Here is a 21,283-nt window from a genome sequence, read left to right on the forward strand (position 1 = left end):
TCAATCCACAGTACCCCTTCCCTCCAAAAAAAAAATATTCACAGAATATTAAACATCATTAAAGATTTGAAAATGCTTCGTTTATTATAAGGAAAATACATAGGCCATTGTGGTTAGAAAAGACATGGTATAAAAGCCATGGGATGAATGTTCAAGCATAGGTCACCATACAGAATAGGGCAAGGAAAAGGGCAACAGCAAAATCTCCTGCCCAGGACTTCTGCTCAATACACACCTATGGTGGGGTTTTCCAAATGGCAGATAATCCTCTATATAGTGTGTGACACAAGTATATTAAGAGCAAGAATCCTCAGCTCATTTTTCTTTCTGGCAAGTATCCTGGAAGTCATGGGCTTTCAGGAGAGCAGCCCATTTCTCCTTCTGTCCACAATCCAGCACAGACTACCTCCAAGGTGGCAGAGTGCCCTGTGACCAAGAAGCAGCTGAGGGCAACTGTCAGTGGGAAGGAAAGGCTCTGGATGAAGCAGAGTTTAAAGTGGACTACAAGAGCCTGGGTCCCTGCAGCCTCCCTTCCCCCTCCTGCAAGTGACAGCTGAGACCAAGGCAGCCGAGCCTGGGGTCTGGGCTGAATTTAGCAGTCATAATTATACTGCTGATGTCTGGGGCAAAGACAGAGTCTCTGCAGAAGGAAGCAGCTTTTGTTCATGCACTAAAAACACATCATCTTCAAACATGCTAATCGTATGTCTGCTTCCATCTAACAACATTGAAGGGAGGCTGAGGAAAGGGCACACAATGCCCACACATCTGGCTAATTCAGTTATGAGGCCAATCAATCTTGATGGGTTGTCTATAAAACACCAGCCACCCCAAAGGACTGAGCTGACCAGATGTTTAAGTGTCTGCTGACCAATCCCAGCATAATACCCATAGTAGGGAAGAGGGGGTAACAGGAGATGGCTTATGCTTCTGCTCACGTCTGTTCACAAAGCTAAGTCCAGCCTGCTGCTTGGAGGAGTGGCAGCACACCAAGACAGTGGCTGAGCCAGGCTCACGAGAATACACAGACTTCTACTCTGAACTTCAAGAAGATGAGAGACCTTGTTTATAGTTGGCTTTGGGAACACTTGGAGAAACAGAACCCAGTGGGATATTTTTGCTAACTGCACTTCCCATATGGAGAGAATCAAAAGTGTGGAGGGAACATCTTTGAAATGTCATCGTATATTACAGGCTATGGTTCTGGGCACAGGAAGTGTTTACCTGCTGATGTCTACTTTCAGCCCTCCATTAAGGCTGAAGGAATTACTCATCTCAAGCAATGCTTGTTTTAAAAACAGAAGCTCTGCCAACAAGAACTCTTTCAGTTTATGCTCCTTTCTTAATGCTCAACCACAGTTACCAATCACCAGGCAACCATCACCAAAAAATAAAAGTGGAAGGGTGGTAGGGAAATGAGCAAGGAGAGGATGACGAAGAGACCACAAACACAGAGGGAACCATTTTGACCCACGATTCCTTGATGGTACTAGGGATCCAATTTATCTCAAGAGTGCTTTTCCTTAATTAATTCTAAAGATTTTTACCAACTTTTGTCCCAGAGTTGGAGACAAACCAACTGACAAACCAGATGGATAGATTTGGGTAAAGGAAACTTCCAATATTTCAGCAAGTGGTGTGAAAGAACCACAAATTAAAAACGGGATCTTCTTGGGCATGGCAGCATATGCCTGTGACCCCAGAGGCTAGGGAGGCAGAATCAGGAGGACTGCAAGTTCAAAGCCAGCCTCAGCAACTTAGTGACACCCTGTCTCAAAATAAAAAATAAAAAAAGGGTTAGGTCCAGTCCCTGGTATAAAAAAAACAAAAAAACAGTGTTTGTGTGTGTGTGTGTGTGTGTCTTTGTTGTTATACTCTGTGCCTACGAGAGTGCCGGGAACTCAGTAGGAGTTTGATAAATATTTGCTGACTGAATAATTGTGCCCCAGTTACAACATACCAAGGCTGTGTTCTTCACTTCTATGTGCTGGGAGTGGCCTCCTGAAGTTGCTGGCAATGCTGCTGCACAATATCACTGCAGAGATAGAGTCTTCTCTCTGCCTGTGTGAACACGGATGGAGTCGTGGTGGGAGGCAGGCTTATGGGCCTTATTACCACATCCAACAACCTCTTCCATCCTCCTCAGGTGCAGCAATCAATGCCAATGGCCAATCTTGCCTCTTTCTTATTTTTTTTTTACCTTTATTTCCATAAAACACAACTTGCAGGACTGTTTCCTTTGAATTTTTCTATTCATTCTTTTGTCTCAATTATGGGTGTTATCCAAGGCCCAGTCCAGGGCCCTATCTTCTTCTCTCATTATACATTCTCCCTTAAATAACAGTTCCAATATACACGGTTTGAATCATCTCAGCAATTATCAATCCTGGCTGTATATTATAATTATATGGGAAGTGGCAAAACTATATCAAGTCAAAGTAGGAGAAAATATTTGCAATGAACACCACAGATAAAGGGTTAATATCCTTTATATACAAAGAATTTTAGAAATCAAGAGAAAAACAAAGACCAAAAGTCCTGCAGAAAAATGAGCAAGATGCCAGGTGCAGTGACACATGCCTGTAATCCCAGTGGCTAGCCTCAACAAATAAGGGAGGCCCTAATCTACTCAGTGAGACTCTGTCTCAAAATAAAAAGGGCTGGGGACATAGCTCAGTGGTTAAGCACACCCCTGGATTCAATCCCTTGGTACCCCCCCCCAAAAAAAATAAAAAAAATAAAATCGCAAGACATGAATGGCTCATAGAAGGAGATATAAAATGGTCCCTAAACATTTAAAATGATATTCAGCTTTACTTGTTATAAAGGAATAAAACTAAAACTACAAACGGGATACTATTTCTCATTCACTAGAATGGCAGCAATCCAAAAGCTTCACCATATACTGTTGGAGAGACTGTGAAGAGACACAGGTACCCTCAGGCAGTGCTAATGTAAAATGGTACAACTTCTTTTATTTATTTATTTATTCTAATTTGTTATACATGACAGCAGAATGCATTTCAATTCATAGTACATATATAGAGCACAATTTTTCATGTTTTTGGTAGAGTCATACCATTCGTGTCTTCATAATGATGTCCATCTCATTCCACCGTCTCTTTTACCCCGGTGCCCCCTCCCTTTCCTTCTCTTTCCTTTGCTGTATCTAAAGTTCCTCCATTCCTCCCATGCTCCCCACCCATCCCCATTATGAATCAGCATCTACATATCAGAGAAAACATCTGGCATTTGGCTTTTTGGGATTGGTTTACTTCACTTAACATAATATTCTCCAACTCCGTTCATTTACCTGCAAATGCCATGATTTTATTCTCTTTTAATGCTGAGTAATATTCCATAGTGTATATGTATCACATTTTCTTTATCCATTCATCTACTGAAGGGCATCTAGGTTGGTTCCACAGTTTAGCTATTGTGAATTGTGCTGCTGTAAACATTGATGTGACTGTGTCCCTGTACTATGCTGCTTTTAAGTCCTTTGGGTATAGACCGAGGAGAGGGATAGCTGGGTCAAATGGTGGTTTCATTCCCAGTTTTCCAAGGACTCTCTATATGCTTTCCATACTGGCTGCACCAATTTGCAGTCTCACCAGCAATGTATGAGTGTACTTTTTCCCCACATCCTCACCAACACTTATTGTTGTTTGTATTCTTAATAGCTGCCATTCTGACTGGAGTGAGATGAAATCTTAGAGTAGTTTTGATTTGCATTTCTCTAGAAATGCATAGATTTGCTAGAGATGTTGAGCTTTTTTCATATATTTATTGACTGATTGTATATCCTCTTCTGAGAAGTATCTGTTCAGTTCCTTCGCCAATTTATTGATTGGGTTATTTGTTTTTTTGTTGTTAAGAAAAATGGTACAACTTCTAAGGAGGAGAAATTTGCTATAGATAACCAAAGAACATGTGCATTTATCCTCTCATCCAGTAATACTACTTCTAAGACTTCACTATAAAGACCTACCTCCAAAAATCCAAAAATGTTCATGCAAAGAAGTTATTCATTGTAGCATTATTTGTAATTGTAGAATATTAAAAACCTCAATGCTCAAACAAAGGTCAGGAATGAAGTACTAGGCAGCTATAAAAAGGAGGAGGGAAAAAAGAGGAGGAAGAAGAGCTCTGTGAACCAATATGAAATGATTTCCAGGAAGTATTGATCAGTAAAAAAATTGACTATAGAAGAACACAATTCATAATATTATGTTATTTTTTTTCTGTAGGAAGATCAAATAAGAAAACATACAGATATTTTATATGACAAAACAAAAGAAGGATAAACCAGAAAACAATAACACTTTTTTTTTTTTTCAGGGCTGGGGCTTGAATCCAGGGTCTTATATATCAGTCTCTAAGCAAGTGTTCTATCATTGAGCTACATCTCCAGCCCTTTTATTTTGTCTTTTAAATTTTGAGACAAGGTCTCACTAAATTGCTGAGGCTAGCCTTGAACTTGTGATCCTCCTGCCTCAGGCTCCCGAGCTGCTGGGATTACAGGCGTGCACCACCACACCCAGCCTAATCAGCTGACTTTGAAATGGGAAGGGTACCCTAGGTTATCCAATGTAACCACGGGGTCCTTAGAAGTGAAAGAGAAAGGTGGAAGAGTCTGTTAGAGTGATGAAATGAATAAACACTTGACTGACCACTGATGGCTTCAAAGGTAAATGGGCTACATGGAATGCAGGCAGGCTTTAGAAGTCTAACAAGGCAAGAAAACTGTCTCCTAGAGTCTCCAAAAATGAAGACAGCTCTGTCAACACCTTTTTTTTTTTTTTTTGCTGTAGATGAACACAATATCTTTATTTTGTTTATTTATTTTTTTTAATGTGGTGCTGAGGATCGAACCCAGTGCCTCACACATGACAGGCAAGTGCTCTACCACTAAGCCACAACCCCTGTCCCTCAACACCTTGTTTTAACCAGTGAGACTCATTTCAGACTTCTTATTTCTGAATTGTGTGATAATAAATTTATGTTATTTTAAGCTGCTGGTGATAACTTGTTTTAGCAACAAGTTATATTATCATCAAGTCAGGATACATAAGAAAAGTTACAGTGCTTGCCTCTGAGGAGGAGGACCAGGGACATGGAAGGGGGACTTCCTTCCCACTAAATATCCTCTGGCATTCCTTGAAATTATTATCTGTGTATTTTTTGGGGGGCAGGGTACCAGAGATTGAGTTCAGGGGCACTCAACCACTGAGCCACATCCCCAGCCCTTTTTCGAATTTTATTTTAGAGACAGGGTCTCATTGAGTTGCTTAGTGCCTCACCATTGCTGAGGCTGGCTTCAAACTCGTGATCCTCCTGTTTTAGCCTTCTGAGCCACTGGGATTATAGGCATGCACCACTGAGCCCGGTTTATCTTGTGTATTTTTAAAAGGAAAATTTACCATGGTCCTTAAACAAACACACAAACAATAGATAACCACTTTAGGAACTCTCTACTGATTACAAGATTAAGTCATCTGTCTTATACCCAAGCCTCCTAGCCCCATAACCCAGCAGGTGGCCAGTTTTCTTCACATCTCTAAATAACACGCAAGGGTAAGGTTCATTTCTGTTGCTGCTTCACTGAAAAGTTTCCCTCTTTCCTTTTGCTAGTTTGAATTCTGCCTGTCCATCCAGGTCTGACTGCAGTCCCAGCCATTCCATGAAGCCTTCTACAATGCCAACACTGATCTTTCCCTTCCTCATTACCCATTACACTCCCCCCCCCCCCGCCCTTACTCTTTGTTTAGTTTAGGGTCCTGTTATCTTCTGTCCTGTGCTGTCCTCAGTGTGCCTTGTGTAAGGGCACTTTCACCAAACTATCACTCAAGGGTGCTGTCTAAAGGAAGAGCCTGTTATCCTTTTCTTTTCTGTTCACTATAATGCCTAGTGCCATTTATGAATTAATTTATTCAACAAATATGTACCGAGCTCCTATCACATGCAATGGACAGTACAAGGTGCTAGGAATATAAGCATTACAGATCCATACTCTGCCTCTTGAGAACTCACTACATCGTGAAATAGAGATACATTAATCAAATAACTATAGAACTACATGCTGTGGTAAGGTTGAAAAAGAATTCATACAGGATGTTTTGAGAGCAGATATTAGTGGAAACTAGAATAGGGATGATGGTGGCCAGATAAAGAAAAATTATAACTGATAAATAAATATGAGTTTTTAGATTGGCAATTAGATTATAGAGGGCAAAAATCAACTCAGAATCACAAAGTATACAAATGGGAGTTTTGAGACTGCAGTCCAACTTTCTTATTTTACAAACGGGGAAACTGAGACTCAGTGAATGGGAAGAATTTGCTCAAGGTTGCACAGTAGTGCCAGAATGATGTGCCTGACCGTGATATCCAGTCAGCATTTCCTACCACACAGGGCTCCGTTACTTCAAAGGGAGTCCCTGAAGGGTTTCTTGCTTCCTTCTGCTATATTTAAAAGAATTCATTTCCAAAATGTTATTCTGGAAGAGTCCACGGTCCAATCCTACAAAGAACACCCCTGCTGTGTTCTTCCTAGAACACCACTAGGCTTATGTCTAAGGGAAGAGAGCACAAGAATGTTGGGCACAACTCCTTTTGGGAAGAGCACTTTTGTTCCGGCCCATCTCAGTCTGACCTTGGGATGGGGCCTTTTGCTGGCGTTTTACAGGTGCTGGCCCTCAATTTGATATTCCCCTTTCTTAAAGCACAGTGCTGCCCTTTCCCTGTCCATTCTGCCCAAGAGCATGTGCAATGGAGAGGGCACAGCAGGAAGGCAAAGGGCAGTTGGCCCTGTCTTGGGAAATCTGAGTCACACGCAGCTGTTTCCAGGCGCAGTGCAGGTGAAGGAGAATGCAGGATACAGAACAGACCTGGCCCAGCCGATGCTGACCTCTCCTTCACCCAGGGGATCCTTGGCTTCCAGCTGCCACCATTGGCGGTGATGAGCTCATGCCGGATACCAGCCAGGCTCATCTGAAGACTGCTTGGAGCCGATTAAAGCCTTGATGAAATGCGGGTGCCCAGATGGCAGGTGGCTCTGGAGAGCATGGGCTCTGATGACCAGGCTCTCATCTCCAGCTCAACCATACAGTGACGCCTTTATGTCCACAGGAGCTGGGAAACAGAAATACCTTTCCCTGTGGGGTGAGCAAGGATAGCTGCTCATTTTGCACAGGGTAAAGGGTTGAGGGTAGAACTCATAGACACTGAGAGCCCCCGTTTGGTTCAATCTGCCACATGGACTACAATTATAATACTACAGAACATCTCTGTTCCCCCAAATGCCCCTTGAGACTGCTGGGACCTCCAAAGGGACTGCTGGATCCCTTTGGATGACTGATGGCCATCCCTTTTTACAAGATCATCTCAAGCTAAGAGATGGCCTAACATCTACATTTCCAGTCTCAATATAAATACCACCTGCTCAGGGAAGGCATTCCTCACCCCCTTCAGACTAGGTTAGGTTCCTGTTCTGTTCTTCTTTTTCTTTTTTTGTTGTTGTACTAGGGATTGAACTCAGTGGCACACGGCCACTGAGCCACATCCACAGCTGTATTTTGCATACTATTTAGAGACAGGGTCTCTCTGAGTTGCTTAGCACTTAGCTTTTGCAAAGGCTGGCTTTGAACTCATGATCCTCCTGCCTCAGCCTCCTGAGCCGTTGGGATTACAGACCCTGTGATATTCTTGCAGTACCCTCTACTTTTTCTTAGTAGTACTTACATTATTAGCTAGTAATAATTTAGCCAATAATTGTCATTATTTGCTTAATGTCTCTATTCTGCCAGATTTTAAGCTTAGCAAGGGTAGAGTGCGATACGTATTTGTTAAAATAATAACAAAATCAATTTAAAGATCAGTCAGGGCAAGAAAGAGTTTACAGGTAAGTTTTAAAAAATTTATTCTAATTAGCTATATATGACAGCAGAATGCATTTTGATTCATTGTATACAACTGCAGCACAACTTTACATTTCTATGGTTGTACACGATGTAGCCATGCACCATATGTGCAGTCATACATGTACCTAGGATAATGATACAGGTAAGTTTTTAATAGTATCCTATAAAAGGCCACTTACACATCTGACAGGGGGGCTAATCTTATCTACCACACTAGCTGGGGGGCCAATCAGGTCCTCCTGGCTTTCTGGCCTGCTCTTAGGAGGCGTCACTCATCCAAATCAATATTTTATGGTTTTGAGTAGAATGGAGGATTATCTTTTATTTTTCAACAACTTTACTGATATAATTTACATATTGTAAGGTTTGGCCATTTAAAATACACAATTTAATGATTTTTTTAGCATACATGCAGCACATGAAACCGTAACTACAATCTTTTCTTTTTTTTTTTTTTTTTGTACTAGAAATTGAACCCAGGGGGGCTTTATCACTGAGATACATCCCCAGTCCTTTTTATTTTTTTATTTTGAGACAAGGTCTTGCTAAATTGCTCAGGTTGGCCTTGAACTTTCCATCCTCCTATCTCAGCCTCCTGAGATCCTCCTCTAATCTCAGCCACTGGGATTAGAGGTGCGTGCCAATGCACCTAGCACCACCATCAAAATCCACTGTTCATTTTCATCATCTCCAAAAGAAACTTTGTGTCCACTGGTGACAATCCCTCCCCAACCCTTTCCCCCAGACAACTGCTAGCATCATGGATTTTAGTAACATCTCCGTCTAAACAATAAGAAGAAAACTTTAGCATTCAATCATCTGACATGATCTCTCATTTTAAAGATGAAAGAGTGAAGCCAAAGAGGGGTCAAGATCCATAGGGGCGAGATGGCAGAGCTGGGATTGACCACAGTCCCTGAGGCTACAGCCTTTGACTTCTCTGCCATGCAGTATAACTGTGTGTGCCCTGGACTGTCTACCCCACGGAACTTTAAGTTCCTCGAGGGCAGAGGCTATATTCTGCTCATTTCTCTCCACTCTCTGCCCAGCAGTACCAAAACAGCAGTGATGCTTAATGTGATCTAGGGTTCTGTGACCTACTGTCATTCTGTGAACTCTGCTACCAGTCCTTGATGAGATAAATACAGAAACTGAGAGTATCTGGAAACTTTTATAGAAACTTGTCAGAGTAATTTTATGTCTATGGAATCTAAGTATAAATTTGGGTCAATATCTTATATGCCTTTTAAAAATAGCATTTTTCTTTCTCTTTTTAAAATAAATTACTTTATTTATTTGTTCCAACTTGTTATACATGACAGCAGAATGTATTTTGATTCATAGTATGCAAATAGAGCACAATTTTTCATTTCTCTGGTTGTACACAAAATAGAGTCAACACCATTTGTGTCTTCATAAGTGGACCTAGGGTAACAATGCCCATTTCATTCCACCATCTTTCCTACCCCCATACCCCCAACCCTTCCCTTCCCTCCCCTTTGCCCTTTCCAAAGTTCCTCCATTCCTCACATCCTCCCCCCATTCCATTAAAAATAGCATTTTTTTCTGATAATTTATTTTCAACAAGTATTGGCTCATGACAGACTGCAAATTCCAACATGACCACCACCAGCAGCAATAAAAACAAAAAGATGTCTCATAGATACTGCAAGAAGCACTGCGTTAGGGCTGGGGATGTGGCTCAAGCGGTAGAGCGCTCGCCTGGCATGCGTGCGGCCCGGGTTCGATCCTCAGCACCACATACCAACAAAGATATTGTGTCCGCCGAGAACTAAAAAATAAATTTTAAAAATTCTCTCTCTCTCTCTCTCTCTCTCTCTCTCTCTCTCTCTCTCTCTCTCTCTCTCCTCTCTCACTCTCTCTTTAAAAAAAAAAAAAAAAAAAAGAAGCACCGCGTTAGAGCAACCCATCCCTCCTCTCTGCTGCTTTTCCTTCCTCTCGGTGTCCTGGAATCCTGCACGGCTTCTCTTCTTCCACTCACATTTGAAAGGTAGGTTCTCTCAGTTATGCCTTCAGGTCTCTTTAGTTCTATAACCTTCCATGAATAACTCTGAGACTCAGTTCAGTCATCCCCAAGACACTGACACCACTCAAATCTACATGTTCAATTCAGTCCTTTCTCTCCTCAGCTTCAGACCCATTTGTCTAATTGCTGGCTACTCATCTTGACAAGAGTATCCCAAGATTCCGTGGCCAATCGACCACTATTTATTAGAAACATATAAGTGCCATGAGGAAGGCAAAAGGGATAGGGAGTGGCAAGGGGAGTTACTTTTACCAGGTAGTCAGGGAAGGTCTCTTTGAGGAAGGAGCCCTTGAGTTGAGACCTGAATGATGAAGTGAGGTGGACATCTCAAGAGGGAGAGTGTTCCAATCCCTGGGGGAGACAGGTGCAAAAGCCCAGAGATAGAAAGCAGCGTGGCATGTCTGAGGGACAATGGAGTGCCATTGTTCCTGGAGGAGAGTGATTAGGTGGGAGAAGAACAGAGAAGAGGGTATAGAGGTCTAGGGTTTTCTGATTCTGGTAAGGAGGCTGGATTTCATTGTGGTTTCAATGGCAAACCAAAGGAGGTTTTAAGTAGGAGAATGACATGATTTATGTTTCATAAAGATTACTTTGGCTATTATTTGGAGGACAGGTTGAGAGGAACAAGAGTGGAAATGTGCGAGAATGGTTGGGAAACTGTGGTAATAGTTGAGAGATGATGGTAGCCTGAACTAGAGATAAAGCAATGGAAATGTCAAAAACAGGGTTCAAGATGTACTTAAAGAGGGACAACTGACAAGACTTACTGAAAGACTTGAAATTAAGGGGGAAAAAAGAAAGAAAGAAAGAACTTAAGGATGACTTGAAGATTCTGGGCCTGAAAAACTAGGTAGATGATGGTATCATTTAGGCCATGAGAGGATAAGAACTGGGGGAGTGAGTGAATACCAATCATTTGAGAATTTTAGCTATTAGGAGATAAAGAGCTGGAGGTAGATATGGGGTGAAGGGGAGTTTTTTGTTTGCTTTGTTTTTCAAGATGGATGAGATTAAGGCATATTTTTATGATGATGCCAGTAGGAAAGGAAAAGAGATATGCTAGAGTGGCAGGCAATTAAGTGGTGAGCAAAGTCCTTGAGAAAGTAAAAGAGGAGGCAGAGGCTCAGAGCAGGATTTGGAGGTCTTCCACTCTCTGAGGCAGCACATAAATGCAGTAGGCTAGTAATCATGATGATGGGAAGATGAGGCAGTTCCTTTCTGACTGCAACCTATTTTCTTCAGGAAATATGAGTGAGCTGGTCAGGACGGGAAAGGAGGAGGCATTGGAAATTTTAGGAAAAGGCACAGAAAAATTGTTACAGAATAAGAAAGTGATTTTGCTCATGAAGCACAGTGGCATGGTTAGCAACATTGGATTTGAGACTTATGGTTAAAAACACGAATGACTTGATTGTGTGTGATTTTTTTCTCCAGCAATATTCAGTTCCTTAGATACAGACATAAATTAAAATTGGCTTAACTAAAGTTCCCATCTATCAGGAGAGTACAAAGAAGAGCAAAAGAAGCAAGGAGGAATAGCTATAACACTGGACCATGAAATCCTAAACAAGGAGGGTGGGAGACAAGGAGGTAGAAAGTATGACATACAGATAAGACCAAAAAGCACACTATATAACCAGATAAAGAAATATCATTACAGCACTTCAGAAGTACCCCATGCCCTCTCCTCTTCGAGGTTAACCGCTATCCTGACTTTTTACACCACTGACAAGTTTTGTCCATTTTGAATTTTCTTTCCATTTTCAATTGTAAATGCAGACATACAGCTAAATACTCCCCTATGTCTGGCTTGGAACCAGAATTGATGGCTTGTGAAATACATCCATGTTGCTATATAAAGCAATAAGAGTTCATTCATTCCATCACTGTGTATTATTCCATTGTGTGAACATTCCATAATTTATTTATCCATTCAGCAACTTAATAAACATTTTGGAAACTTCTAAACATCTTTCATAATAAATAAGGTCCATCCTGTTCCTCCTCTAAATTGTAATGGTTTCCCATTAGAGAATAAAGTCCAATTTCCTTAACACAGCTTGCATCATGGACCTTCCTTCCTTTATCAGTTTCTGCTTTCCATTCTTGTATTCTGACCCTTCCAACAACACCTTCTAGATCCAGCTCTTCTGAAATGCCTGTACTTGTACTGAAGTCAGCCTCATACTGCATGCTTTTGAACATGTCATCCACTCTGCCCTTCTCCCTCAGCCACCGGGAAATCTTGTATCCATTCCTCAAGACTGATCTCCTACATCAAACTTTCTCTGCCTTTCCAGAGATATAAAAAGTCTTTTCTTTGTGATCTCACAGCACCTTCTATAGATCTCCATTAATGTACCAGATAACAATTCTTTGTTAAAATGTCTGATTTCTCACTGAACTATGAGTTCCTTAAGGGCAAAGGACAAAGGCCATGTCTGGATCATGTTTATTTCCCTGGTGCCTAAGGTGGGGCCTGTGACAGAAGAGATGCCCAGCAAGTGTTTGGTAAATGAAGGAAAAGACCTGCCTGGGGGTTATACAGGACACTGGGGCTAGAAGGGGTCCTTGAGATCAGCTACCAAACTTCTCAATTTTACAGAGGAGAAAGGGTTTCCTAAAGGAGAAAGATTTGTTGGTGGCAGAGTCAGAACTTGTAATCCTCAGTCCAGTGTTCATTCCCATTCTCTGTGTTGCTGGCGAGAATCAGAGTATGAAGTTTCAACAGAGCCCAGCCTGAGGCAAAGAAAGTTGACAGCTCAACATCTGGCCAGGTAGACAGATGGATAGACAGTGAAGTGGAACAAGAAACAGGACTCTAAGTTTTGGATCCTGACAACAAGTTAACAGGCTGCTAAAGGGAGAGTGTCAGGCTGGAAAGGCTCTGTCGGAGGCAGGCTGGTGGGAAACTGAAGGGCTTGGTTGTTGCTGGCTACTTAACACTGACAACTGAGCCATGCACTCAGAAAGAGGGGTCAGGAGGAGCCATGTGGAAACTAGAGAGAAAAGAGGAATAAAAGGAATCTCATGAAAATAGAAGGGAGACAGGCAGGATGGAAGGAGGAGGTGGGGGAGGGGCTGGGAATAAAATTGATCAAATTAAGTTATTATAAGTACAACTATGCCACAATGAAATCTACTATTCTATGTAATTATTATTTACCAATATAAAAATTTTAAAAAAGAAAGGAGTATGGGCTGGGGTTTTGGCTCAGTGAAAAGAGTTTGATTCTCAGCACTGCAAATAAAAATAAGTGAATAACATACAGGTCCATCCACAACTAAAAAAATATTTTAAAAAAAGAAAGAAAGAATGGAGTAGGTAGGAAAAAAGGCTGAGGGAAGCCCTGAGAAAGTAGTATTAAGCCTCATAAAGCCTGAGTTTCTAGGGTGAGGGGCACTGGTGGGTGAAAAGGAAGTGGATTACTAGAAGAAAGATAACTAGAAAGAGGCAGCTTATATAGGAGGCTCTATAAGTCCAGATACATAGGACATTGTGAGTGGGGGAGCCAGGAAGCAAAGATATCACATCTCCCTATAGTGCTTTTGGACATTTATCAGTACATCCAAAAATGTACTAAATAATGTACAGACACTGTAGCAAAGAGAGACAAAAGAGACACAGTTTTTGTCTTCAGTCTCTCTCTCAGTGTAGTAAAGTAGTGCTGGGTAAAGTCCAGGGGAATACCAGAAGGCAGGTGGCATGAGAGCTGGGGATGGACTGGTAGGAAAAAAAAAAATCACAGCCTGAGAAAAAAAGTCTTAAAGGGACACAAGCAATAGAAAGAACTGTTTGTGAAGCCACTGAGGTGAGAACACTGGATGGACACTGCAGGGTAGCAGAAGGTGAGGATAGCAATGGGGAAAAAATTAGGTGAGGCCAGACTAGAGCAGCTTTAACACCAGTTTAAAAAGGATGGTTCAGATTCTTTGTTAAACAGGTGAGCACTGAGGGTTTTGAAGTTAACAACAAATACTACGTATGCAGTGCCTACCCTGTAGAATGTACACATGTCCTAATCTCCACAAAACCCCAGAAGGTATCACTCCTATTTCCAAATGAGGAAAAAGAATTTCAGAGTGGTCAGTACTTTGCCCAGGTCACAGCTACTAAGTGGCAGAGTTGATACTCAGATCATGACACCAGAGATTATTACACTCTTTCCTTGTAGTTCTTCTCATCTGGGGTTTCTATTTTGAACCACATTTGGAAAATTATGAGCAATGATTTTCTGAATTCTCCTAAGTGGTAAATACCTAGTTCCATTTTAGATGCCTGGGAGAGAAGTTAATTCCTTGCATACTACTGATGCCTAAGAGCATTGGGATTCAATTATTTGAAGGAAGCCTGGTCAAGAAAGGCTGTCATGATTAGAGACTGATCTGCCAGCGGGATCACATCCCTGAGATGAAATGGTTACTGATGCACCCTAACAGCCTTGCAAATACTGGGCCGAGTCACCTCCAGGGACTTGGGTAGGAAGCTTCAGCCACCTCTGATTACTCCTCCTTCCAGGCATCGTGTGTCTGTCCTTCCCTCTCCCTCTCCCACTCTTCCTGTATTTGCACTCAAGTGATGAAGCAGAGCCTTCCTGCTCATAAGCCATCAACACAGGCAGAAGCAGTGACTTCACAGATGAAAACACAGAAGCCTGTATACTTATTTTTCTGTGGAGGGTGGAGGGAGAAGAGTGGCACTGGTTAATCAAAATCCTTCCAGAGAACTCTGGCGAACTCCCATTACCCTTCCTGATAAGGTTTAAGTACCATCTCCTCTGGGAAACTCTTTGTAACTGACTCCACCTCCCTACTCACCAGGCTGAAGAAGGCATTTCCTCTTCTATGTCTCCATAGCTCCCTTTCCAGCTTCCTGCCAGACTACCTACCCCACCCCCAATCATGGCCTATTTCTACATCTGTCTACTCTGACAGTTTGACAGTATCTCAGAGTCAATGACAGTTTGCTTGATTCATCTTGGGATGTCCTGAGGCCCAGGATCTCAGAAATGGCAAGTGGCTTGTTCAGAGTCACATAACAGGACTTCAATTTAAAGCCCAGTCTGTTTGATTTCAAAGTCTGTGACCTTTTCACTATGTTACAAGGCTCCTGCCTTGCCTGAAGATGAGGAAGTGACCTGAACAATTTGCTAGTATGAGTTCAGAGGAGGAAGTAGCAGAGTAGGCCAGACCACTAGAAAAGGCTTCCTGAGAAGGTCCTGCAGCCTGAGGATTCAGATGAGAAGAGGGAACATGACATACTTTAGGCAGGGTGGGAATGTTGTACACTGAGATAGAATTAAGAGGAACGGAATTATAGCTGCCAGGATGTATGTGATTTCTATATCTAAGTCATAATGATTATTACCTATCATGGAGCACCTCCCTTGCTGGCCAGGGGCTTTTACAGGTGTTATTAATTTTCACATTATCACTCTGAATAGACGTCATTTTACATATAAGAAAACCTAGGCTTAGAGAGTTAAGGCATCGTGTCCGAGGGAACCCATCTAGGAGGTGGGGAGCTGGATTTAAACCCAGGTTGGCCTGACTTTGAAGCCTGAGATACCCTTTCAATTACTCCATGCTGCCTCCTAATGGGCCGAAGGGCGTCTACATTATCAGGAAGATCCTGCTGCCTGAGCCTCTTTCCATGTCAAAAGGGGACTTTTGGTCAGATAGAAAGAGCAGCTACTCCTTCTAGTTCTAACCCTCTATGATCTGGGTAACCCAAATCCCTGTGGACTAAGCAATTTGCAGAAGGGGTTTGTGTGGACCTCATGAGCACAGCTGGCTCCTTGTTTAGGCCTGCCTTGGATCTATGTTACAGAGAGAACTCCCTGCAAGTTGCTGTAGCAAAGCAGGCCAAGAAAACTGATGGGCAGGAAGACAGAGCCTTTGCAGAAGGTCAGCCGAGGTCAAAAGACTTTGGAAATCTTACTGGCAATAGCCCTAGGAAAGACAGCAGGATCCTACCTCTCGGTTGGCTGCTCACACACACAGGCAGACCAAAGGAGTTCAACAAAGGGAGGGAGGCTAGAAGTTGGCAAGGCTGCAGGCCCTGAGCAACCAGGGCTTATTTAGGTCTGGGAGGCAGAAATAAGTGGGTTAATGGTTTTGGCCCTTGAGGCTGGGAGGCTAGGAAGGGGGTGTAAATGGATGCTGGTTACAAGGCAGGTGGGAGAGATGTAAAGGTGGGGGCTCAGGGCATCTGTTCCAAGTCACTAGGCATGAACCATGCCCCTGGAACAGCTCAAAGGGCTAGTCTTGGCCTGGGGGGTGGGTGATGAGGGTGGAGAGAGTTTCATAAAAGGCCCTCGCCACCTCATTTCAAAGGTATTCAATCTGGAAGGCAAGTGTGAGGGGCTTCTTATAGAGTGAACTCTCTGTCTGGGGTGGGAGGAAGTAGGGATATAAACCAAAAGACAATGGCTGGGAGTATTGATTGATGTTAAGGCACAGTAGAGAGAAACCCCATGGTGCATGCTCCAATTCTTAGCTACAAATGTCTTACCAGAGAGCTTTCCAAAGGACAAAGTAAAAAGCATCCTGCTTGGGAACATTTTCTAAGCCTCTGCTTCTGAGAGCAGTGAGTCCTTGCCCTAAAATTATCAGACATCCCAGGCACTGTCACCACATCCACGAACATATCAGCCCTTCCCATGTCTCAGACTGGGTAGGTCCCTTGGAGGTCAGGGTAAGGGGCCAGGCATGGGTGTGAAGCCAGTACGGCTTCGGCTGATGGGAGGTGGCAAGACTGGGGATTCCTGGTAAGTCCTCCAAGTGCAAGAACATTGCAAGGGCTAGATAATGATCTGTGGATACCGGGCCTGGCAGGCAAAGGTGAAAGAACCTTGGATGAATGCTGATTTTTGAAAAAGTGATCAAGTGGCAGGCAACAGTTGTCAGAAGTTATAAAGAATATCTCATTAGAAAGATGTTTCAACCAGTCAGAGGTAAAGTAAAATGGAATGGACTGCCTGGGAAAGAAGCAGGATCTCACAGTCCCTCATAAAACCCAAAGGAATGCCAGCCATTCAGCTGTTGGAGGGGTTTCTGCTGGGATGGAGGAGGGGAAACCAGAGTGGCCTAGAGGACCTCAAAGAACCCTCTCAACTCTCAGATTCCAAGCAGAATGACCCCTGACAAGTTGGACCCTAGGCTGCAGTCTCATGAATACGTCCCTAGCCAGGCGCAGGGGCACACACTTGTAATCCCAACAGCCTCAGGAGGCTAAGACAGGAGGATTGTGGGTTCAGCCTCAGCAACTGCAAGGCACTAAGCAACTCAGTGAGACCTTGTATCCAAATAAAATACAAAATAGGGCTGTGGATGTGACTCAGTTGTTGAGTGCCCCAGAGTTCAATCCACGGTACCCCCAAAAAAGCATCCCTGGCCCTCAAGAAGTGGCAAGAGGTGTGAACAGGTGCTCCATGCCAAGTACTCACTCAAGGGGCCTGTACCTCATATGTGCTGGCAAGATGATTCCAGAGGCTGGTCTGGGATAAGAGGAAGCAGGACAGAAAGTAACTTCTTGAGAGGTATCTGGCAGGTAACTCTATCAGACTTTGATAGGCAGCTCAGCATGAGTCTAGGGATGACAATACTACTCCTTCAACTAAAGTAATGTCCTCAAGAAGGAGGATATTCACCATTCAGCAAATATTACTGAGTACTTACTATGTACAAGTACTATGCTAAGTACTGGGGGCACATAAATAAATCAGCATGGTTCCTGCCTTCAGGGAGCACAGAGTCAAGCTAGGGAGAGGGCTACTGAAAAAATGAAAACAATCTCAGATTGTGATGAGTGCAGTGATGGAAAAGAATAGGATAACATGACTAAGAGTAATGGAAGGGCCCAATTGAGACCAGGGTAGGATAGGATCAAGGGAGACATCTGTGTGACCAGGTTAGCAGAGATTTGAAGGGACCTTCCCTTGTTTCCCTGGCCCTGCTCTGGAGGTCATAGGGGAAGAGAGCACACTTTTGGGGAGAGCCATATTGAAGAAAACTCATACCGCTTTCTATAATAGTTGCATAAATTTGCATTCCCACCAGCAACATATGAGTGTGCCACTCACATCCTGACTGGTGTGAGATAAAATCTTAGTTTTGATTTGCATTTCCTTAATTGCTAAAGATGTTGAACATTTTTTCATATATTTGTTGATGATTTGTATTTCTTCTTCTGTGAAGTGTCTGTTCAGTTCCTCAGCCCATTTATTGATTGGGTTATTTGTTTTTTTGGTGTTAAGTTTTTTGGGTTCTTTATATATCCTGGAGATTAATGCTTTATGAGGTGCATATGGTAAAGATTCTCTCCCATTCTGTAGACTCTCTCTTCATGTTATTGTTTCCTTTGCTGAGAAGACTCTTTTTAGTTTGAATCTGTCCCATTTATTGATTCTTGATTTTATTTCTTGCACTTTAGGAGTCTTGTTATGGAGGTCAGATCCTAAGCTGATATGGTGAAGATTTGGGCCTACTTCTTCTCAGTTTATACCCAAAGAACTTAAAATCAGCCTATTACAGTGATGCAGCCACATCAATGTTTATTGCAGCTCAATTCGCAAGAGCTAAACTATGGAACCAACCTAGGCGCCCTTCAACAGATGAATGGATAAAAAAAAAATGTTTTTTTTTTTTTTTAAATCTCACACATACACACACACACACACACACACACACACTATGAAATATTACTCAGTCTTAAAGAAGAATGAAATTATGGTATTTGCCAGTAAATGGATGGAGGGGGAGAATTTCATGCTCAGTGAAATAAGCCAATCCCCCAAAAAACAAAAGCCAAAAGTTTTCTCTGATATGTGGATGCTAATTCATAATTTGGGGGTGTCTAGGGAAGAACAGAGTTACTTTAGGTAGAGGGGAATGAAGGGAGGGGAGAGGGCCTGGGGGTAGGAAGGATAGTAGAATGAATCAGACATTATTACCCTATGTGCGTACGTATGTATACACGACTGGAGTGATTCTACATCATATACAACCAGAAGAATGAGAAATTATACTCCATTATACATGATGTATCAAAGTGCATTCTACTGTCATGTATAACTAATTAAAACAAATAAAAAAATTAACAAGAAAACTCTCACAGTTTATGCAGACAGGGTGGTACGGAGCATCACACACACACATGGGCAAAGAACACACACCAGCTACAAGAGAGCACATCACACATGTTCTTTGTCACTCTAGGGAAGTGCCATGACCCTTGAGGCATTTCTAGGTCAGGGAGAGTCACAAGGGCGCTGGGGAAATGAGGTGTTTCTGGTGTGGAGGGCCTGCCAAGGACTCTCTCCCCTGCCCGCCCCTCCTCCACCATGCTCTCACCTCCATCAAGCAGTTCCTTGACGGTGCGGTAGTCATCAGCAAGGACAGCGTAGTGCAGGGCTGTGCAGCCCTTGAAGCTGGCACGGTTGTTCAGCCGGTTGTTGAAGTCATCTTCTCGTGTGACCAGAACTGTGGGGACAGCAACATAAACCCTTCCATTAGCAACATATGCTTGAGCCACCACTTTATCTTCTGTTTAGTCACTCACTCCCTCTACCTACCTACTAAACATTAAATGGCACATGCACCATGTGCCTGGCCATCTGTGCTGGGCAAGAGGAGATAAAACAGAGCCTGGTTAGTTCCACAAATGTTTACTGACATCTAATATGTGTTAGGATAAATCTTGGGGACATGAAATTAATCAACTATAGTCCCTGACCTAATATGATGAGGGAGGGAGGCAGGCAATGAACAGAAGTTTAGAGTACTATTTGAGATAAATGCTACATTAGAGGTATAATGGGATGATATAGAAAGCCAGGGGGAGCTCAGCCTGGGCATGAAGAGAGGATCCCAGAAGATGGAGTCTGGAAGAATGAGGAGGAGCTATCCATGCGAAAAAAGTAGACTTAGATAGGGAACAGGGGTTGTTCTTAGCAGAAGAGCAACACACCTCTCTGTTCTGTCTACAATCTAGTAAGAATTTTTAATTAAAAATTTACAAAAGCAAGCAAAAATCTGAAACCATGGAAAAGTACAAAGTAGAAAAAGGATCAATATTTCAGCAACTTGAGAAAGTACATTTAATATTTTGTATATGTCCTTCCAAATTTCATACTATATGTATGTGCATATCCCCTTCAAAATTGAAATTTAGTGTATATGCAATTTATAATCCGATTTTTTACCTTTAATAAATATTGTAAACTTATTGTGAGACACACACACACACACACACACACAGAGGGGATGAATACAGGTCCTAGCACATGCTAGGTAAGTGCTCTAGGTAAGCTATATCTGCAGCCCTTTTTATTTTATTTTGAGACAGGGTCTCATTAAGTTGCCTAGGCTGGCTTTGAACCTGTAATTCTCCTGCCTCAGTTTCCCAAGTACCTGAGATTACACAAGTGCTACCATGTGTGGTGACTGTAAACATTTTTTAAAGATAGAAAGAATAAGCATTTTGTGTGATCAAAGATCAAAAGCTCCTAGGCTCACTCTAGCTAAATTCCTGAGCCTCTCTCATTTGATATAAAACTAGTTTTATATCTAAAATCAATTTCATCAATTTATAGGACTCTTGCTTTGGGTACCCACATAGAGCCCTTGTCTAGACAGTGGATTAAAAGGTCACCCCATCTCTGGGGCCCTCCCTTGGGAAATGAGGACCCACAGAGCTCTACTTGTTCTGCTTGGGTGATAGTGCTTCTGTCTGCCTAATGTAAAACTCTCTGGGTACTGTCTTATGCTCCCTTCGGAGTTGGGTTGGTTGAGGGTGGAATCTGGGTCTGCCTCCCATACCACTTCTTCATGGCATGTGGCCTGCAATAGGAGGCTCCTTTCACTTCTTTTGTGATAATGGGGTATATTCTGGCAGGAGGTGACCTTGCCTAGGTAGTCAAAGGCACCAGGTAATTCTGAAAACATTCTTCTCAGAGTGCTCTTGGAATGAAGTCTATGCATTTTCTCTCCTCCAATACTGGACTTCCTATTTAAAGTTCCAAAGACCCTTCTAACTGATTTCATTTATTGACCACCTTCTACACTGTGCCAGGCCTGGTTACATCACACAAACCTATCTAATTCTCACAGCTACCTAACATAGTAAGTATTCTTATTCCCATTTTATAGATGAGAAAATTGAAGCTGAGAGGTTGTACATATCCGCATTCCAGCTACTTGGGAAGATGAGGTGGGAGTTTGAGGACAGTCTGGGCAACACACACACACACGCACACACACACCCCATAGAGAAAATGGCAGTGGGAGAGTGAGGATCAGAACCAAAGTCTGA

At 42.6% G+C, this 21,283-nt stretch overlaps 1 protein-coding gene across 3 annotated transcripts in view; it reads right to left on the reverse strand.

Annotated features, from left to right (window-relative positions):
* The window catches only part of Clpb (ClpB family mitochondrial disaggregase), a 141,573-nt gene that overhangs the window by 46,704 nt on the left and 73,586 nt on the right, over positions 1-21,283 (reverse strand). For all 3 annotated transcript variants that reach the window (XR_003301872.2, XM_026400990.2, XM_077797615.1), the window contains exon 5: positions 19,324-19,452. Coding sequence is in view for 2 of the 3 variants with exons in the window: in XM_026400990.2 (XP_026256775.2) it covers positions 19,324-19,452 (129 nt within the window). In the remaining variant the exon portion in view is untranslated. The remainder of the gene's footprint in view (positions 1-19,323; positions 19,453-21,283) is intronic.

This window comes from Urocitellus parryii, chromosome 4 (genome assembly GCF_045843805.1).
Source record: "Urocitellus parryii isolate mUroPar1 chromosome 4, mUroPar1.hap1, whole genome shotgun sequence".
Classification (NCBI taxonomy): domain Eukaryota; kingdom Metazoa; phylum Chordata; class Mammalia; order Rodentia; family Sciuridae; genus Urocitellus; species Urocitellus parryii.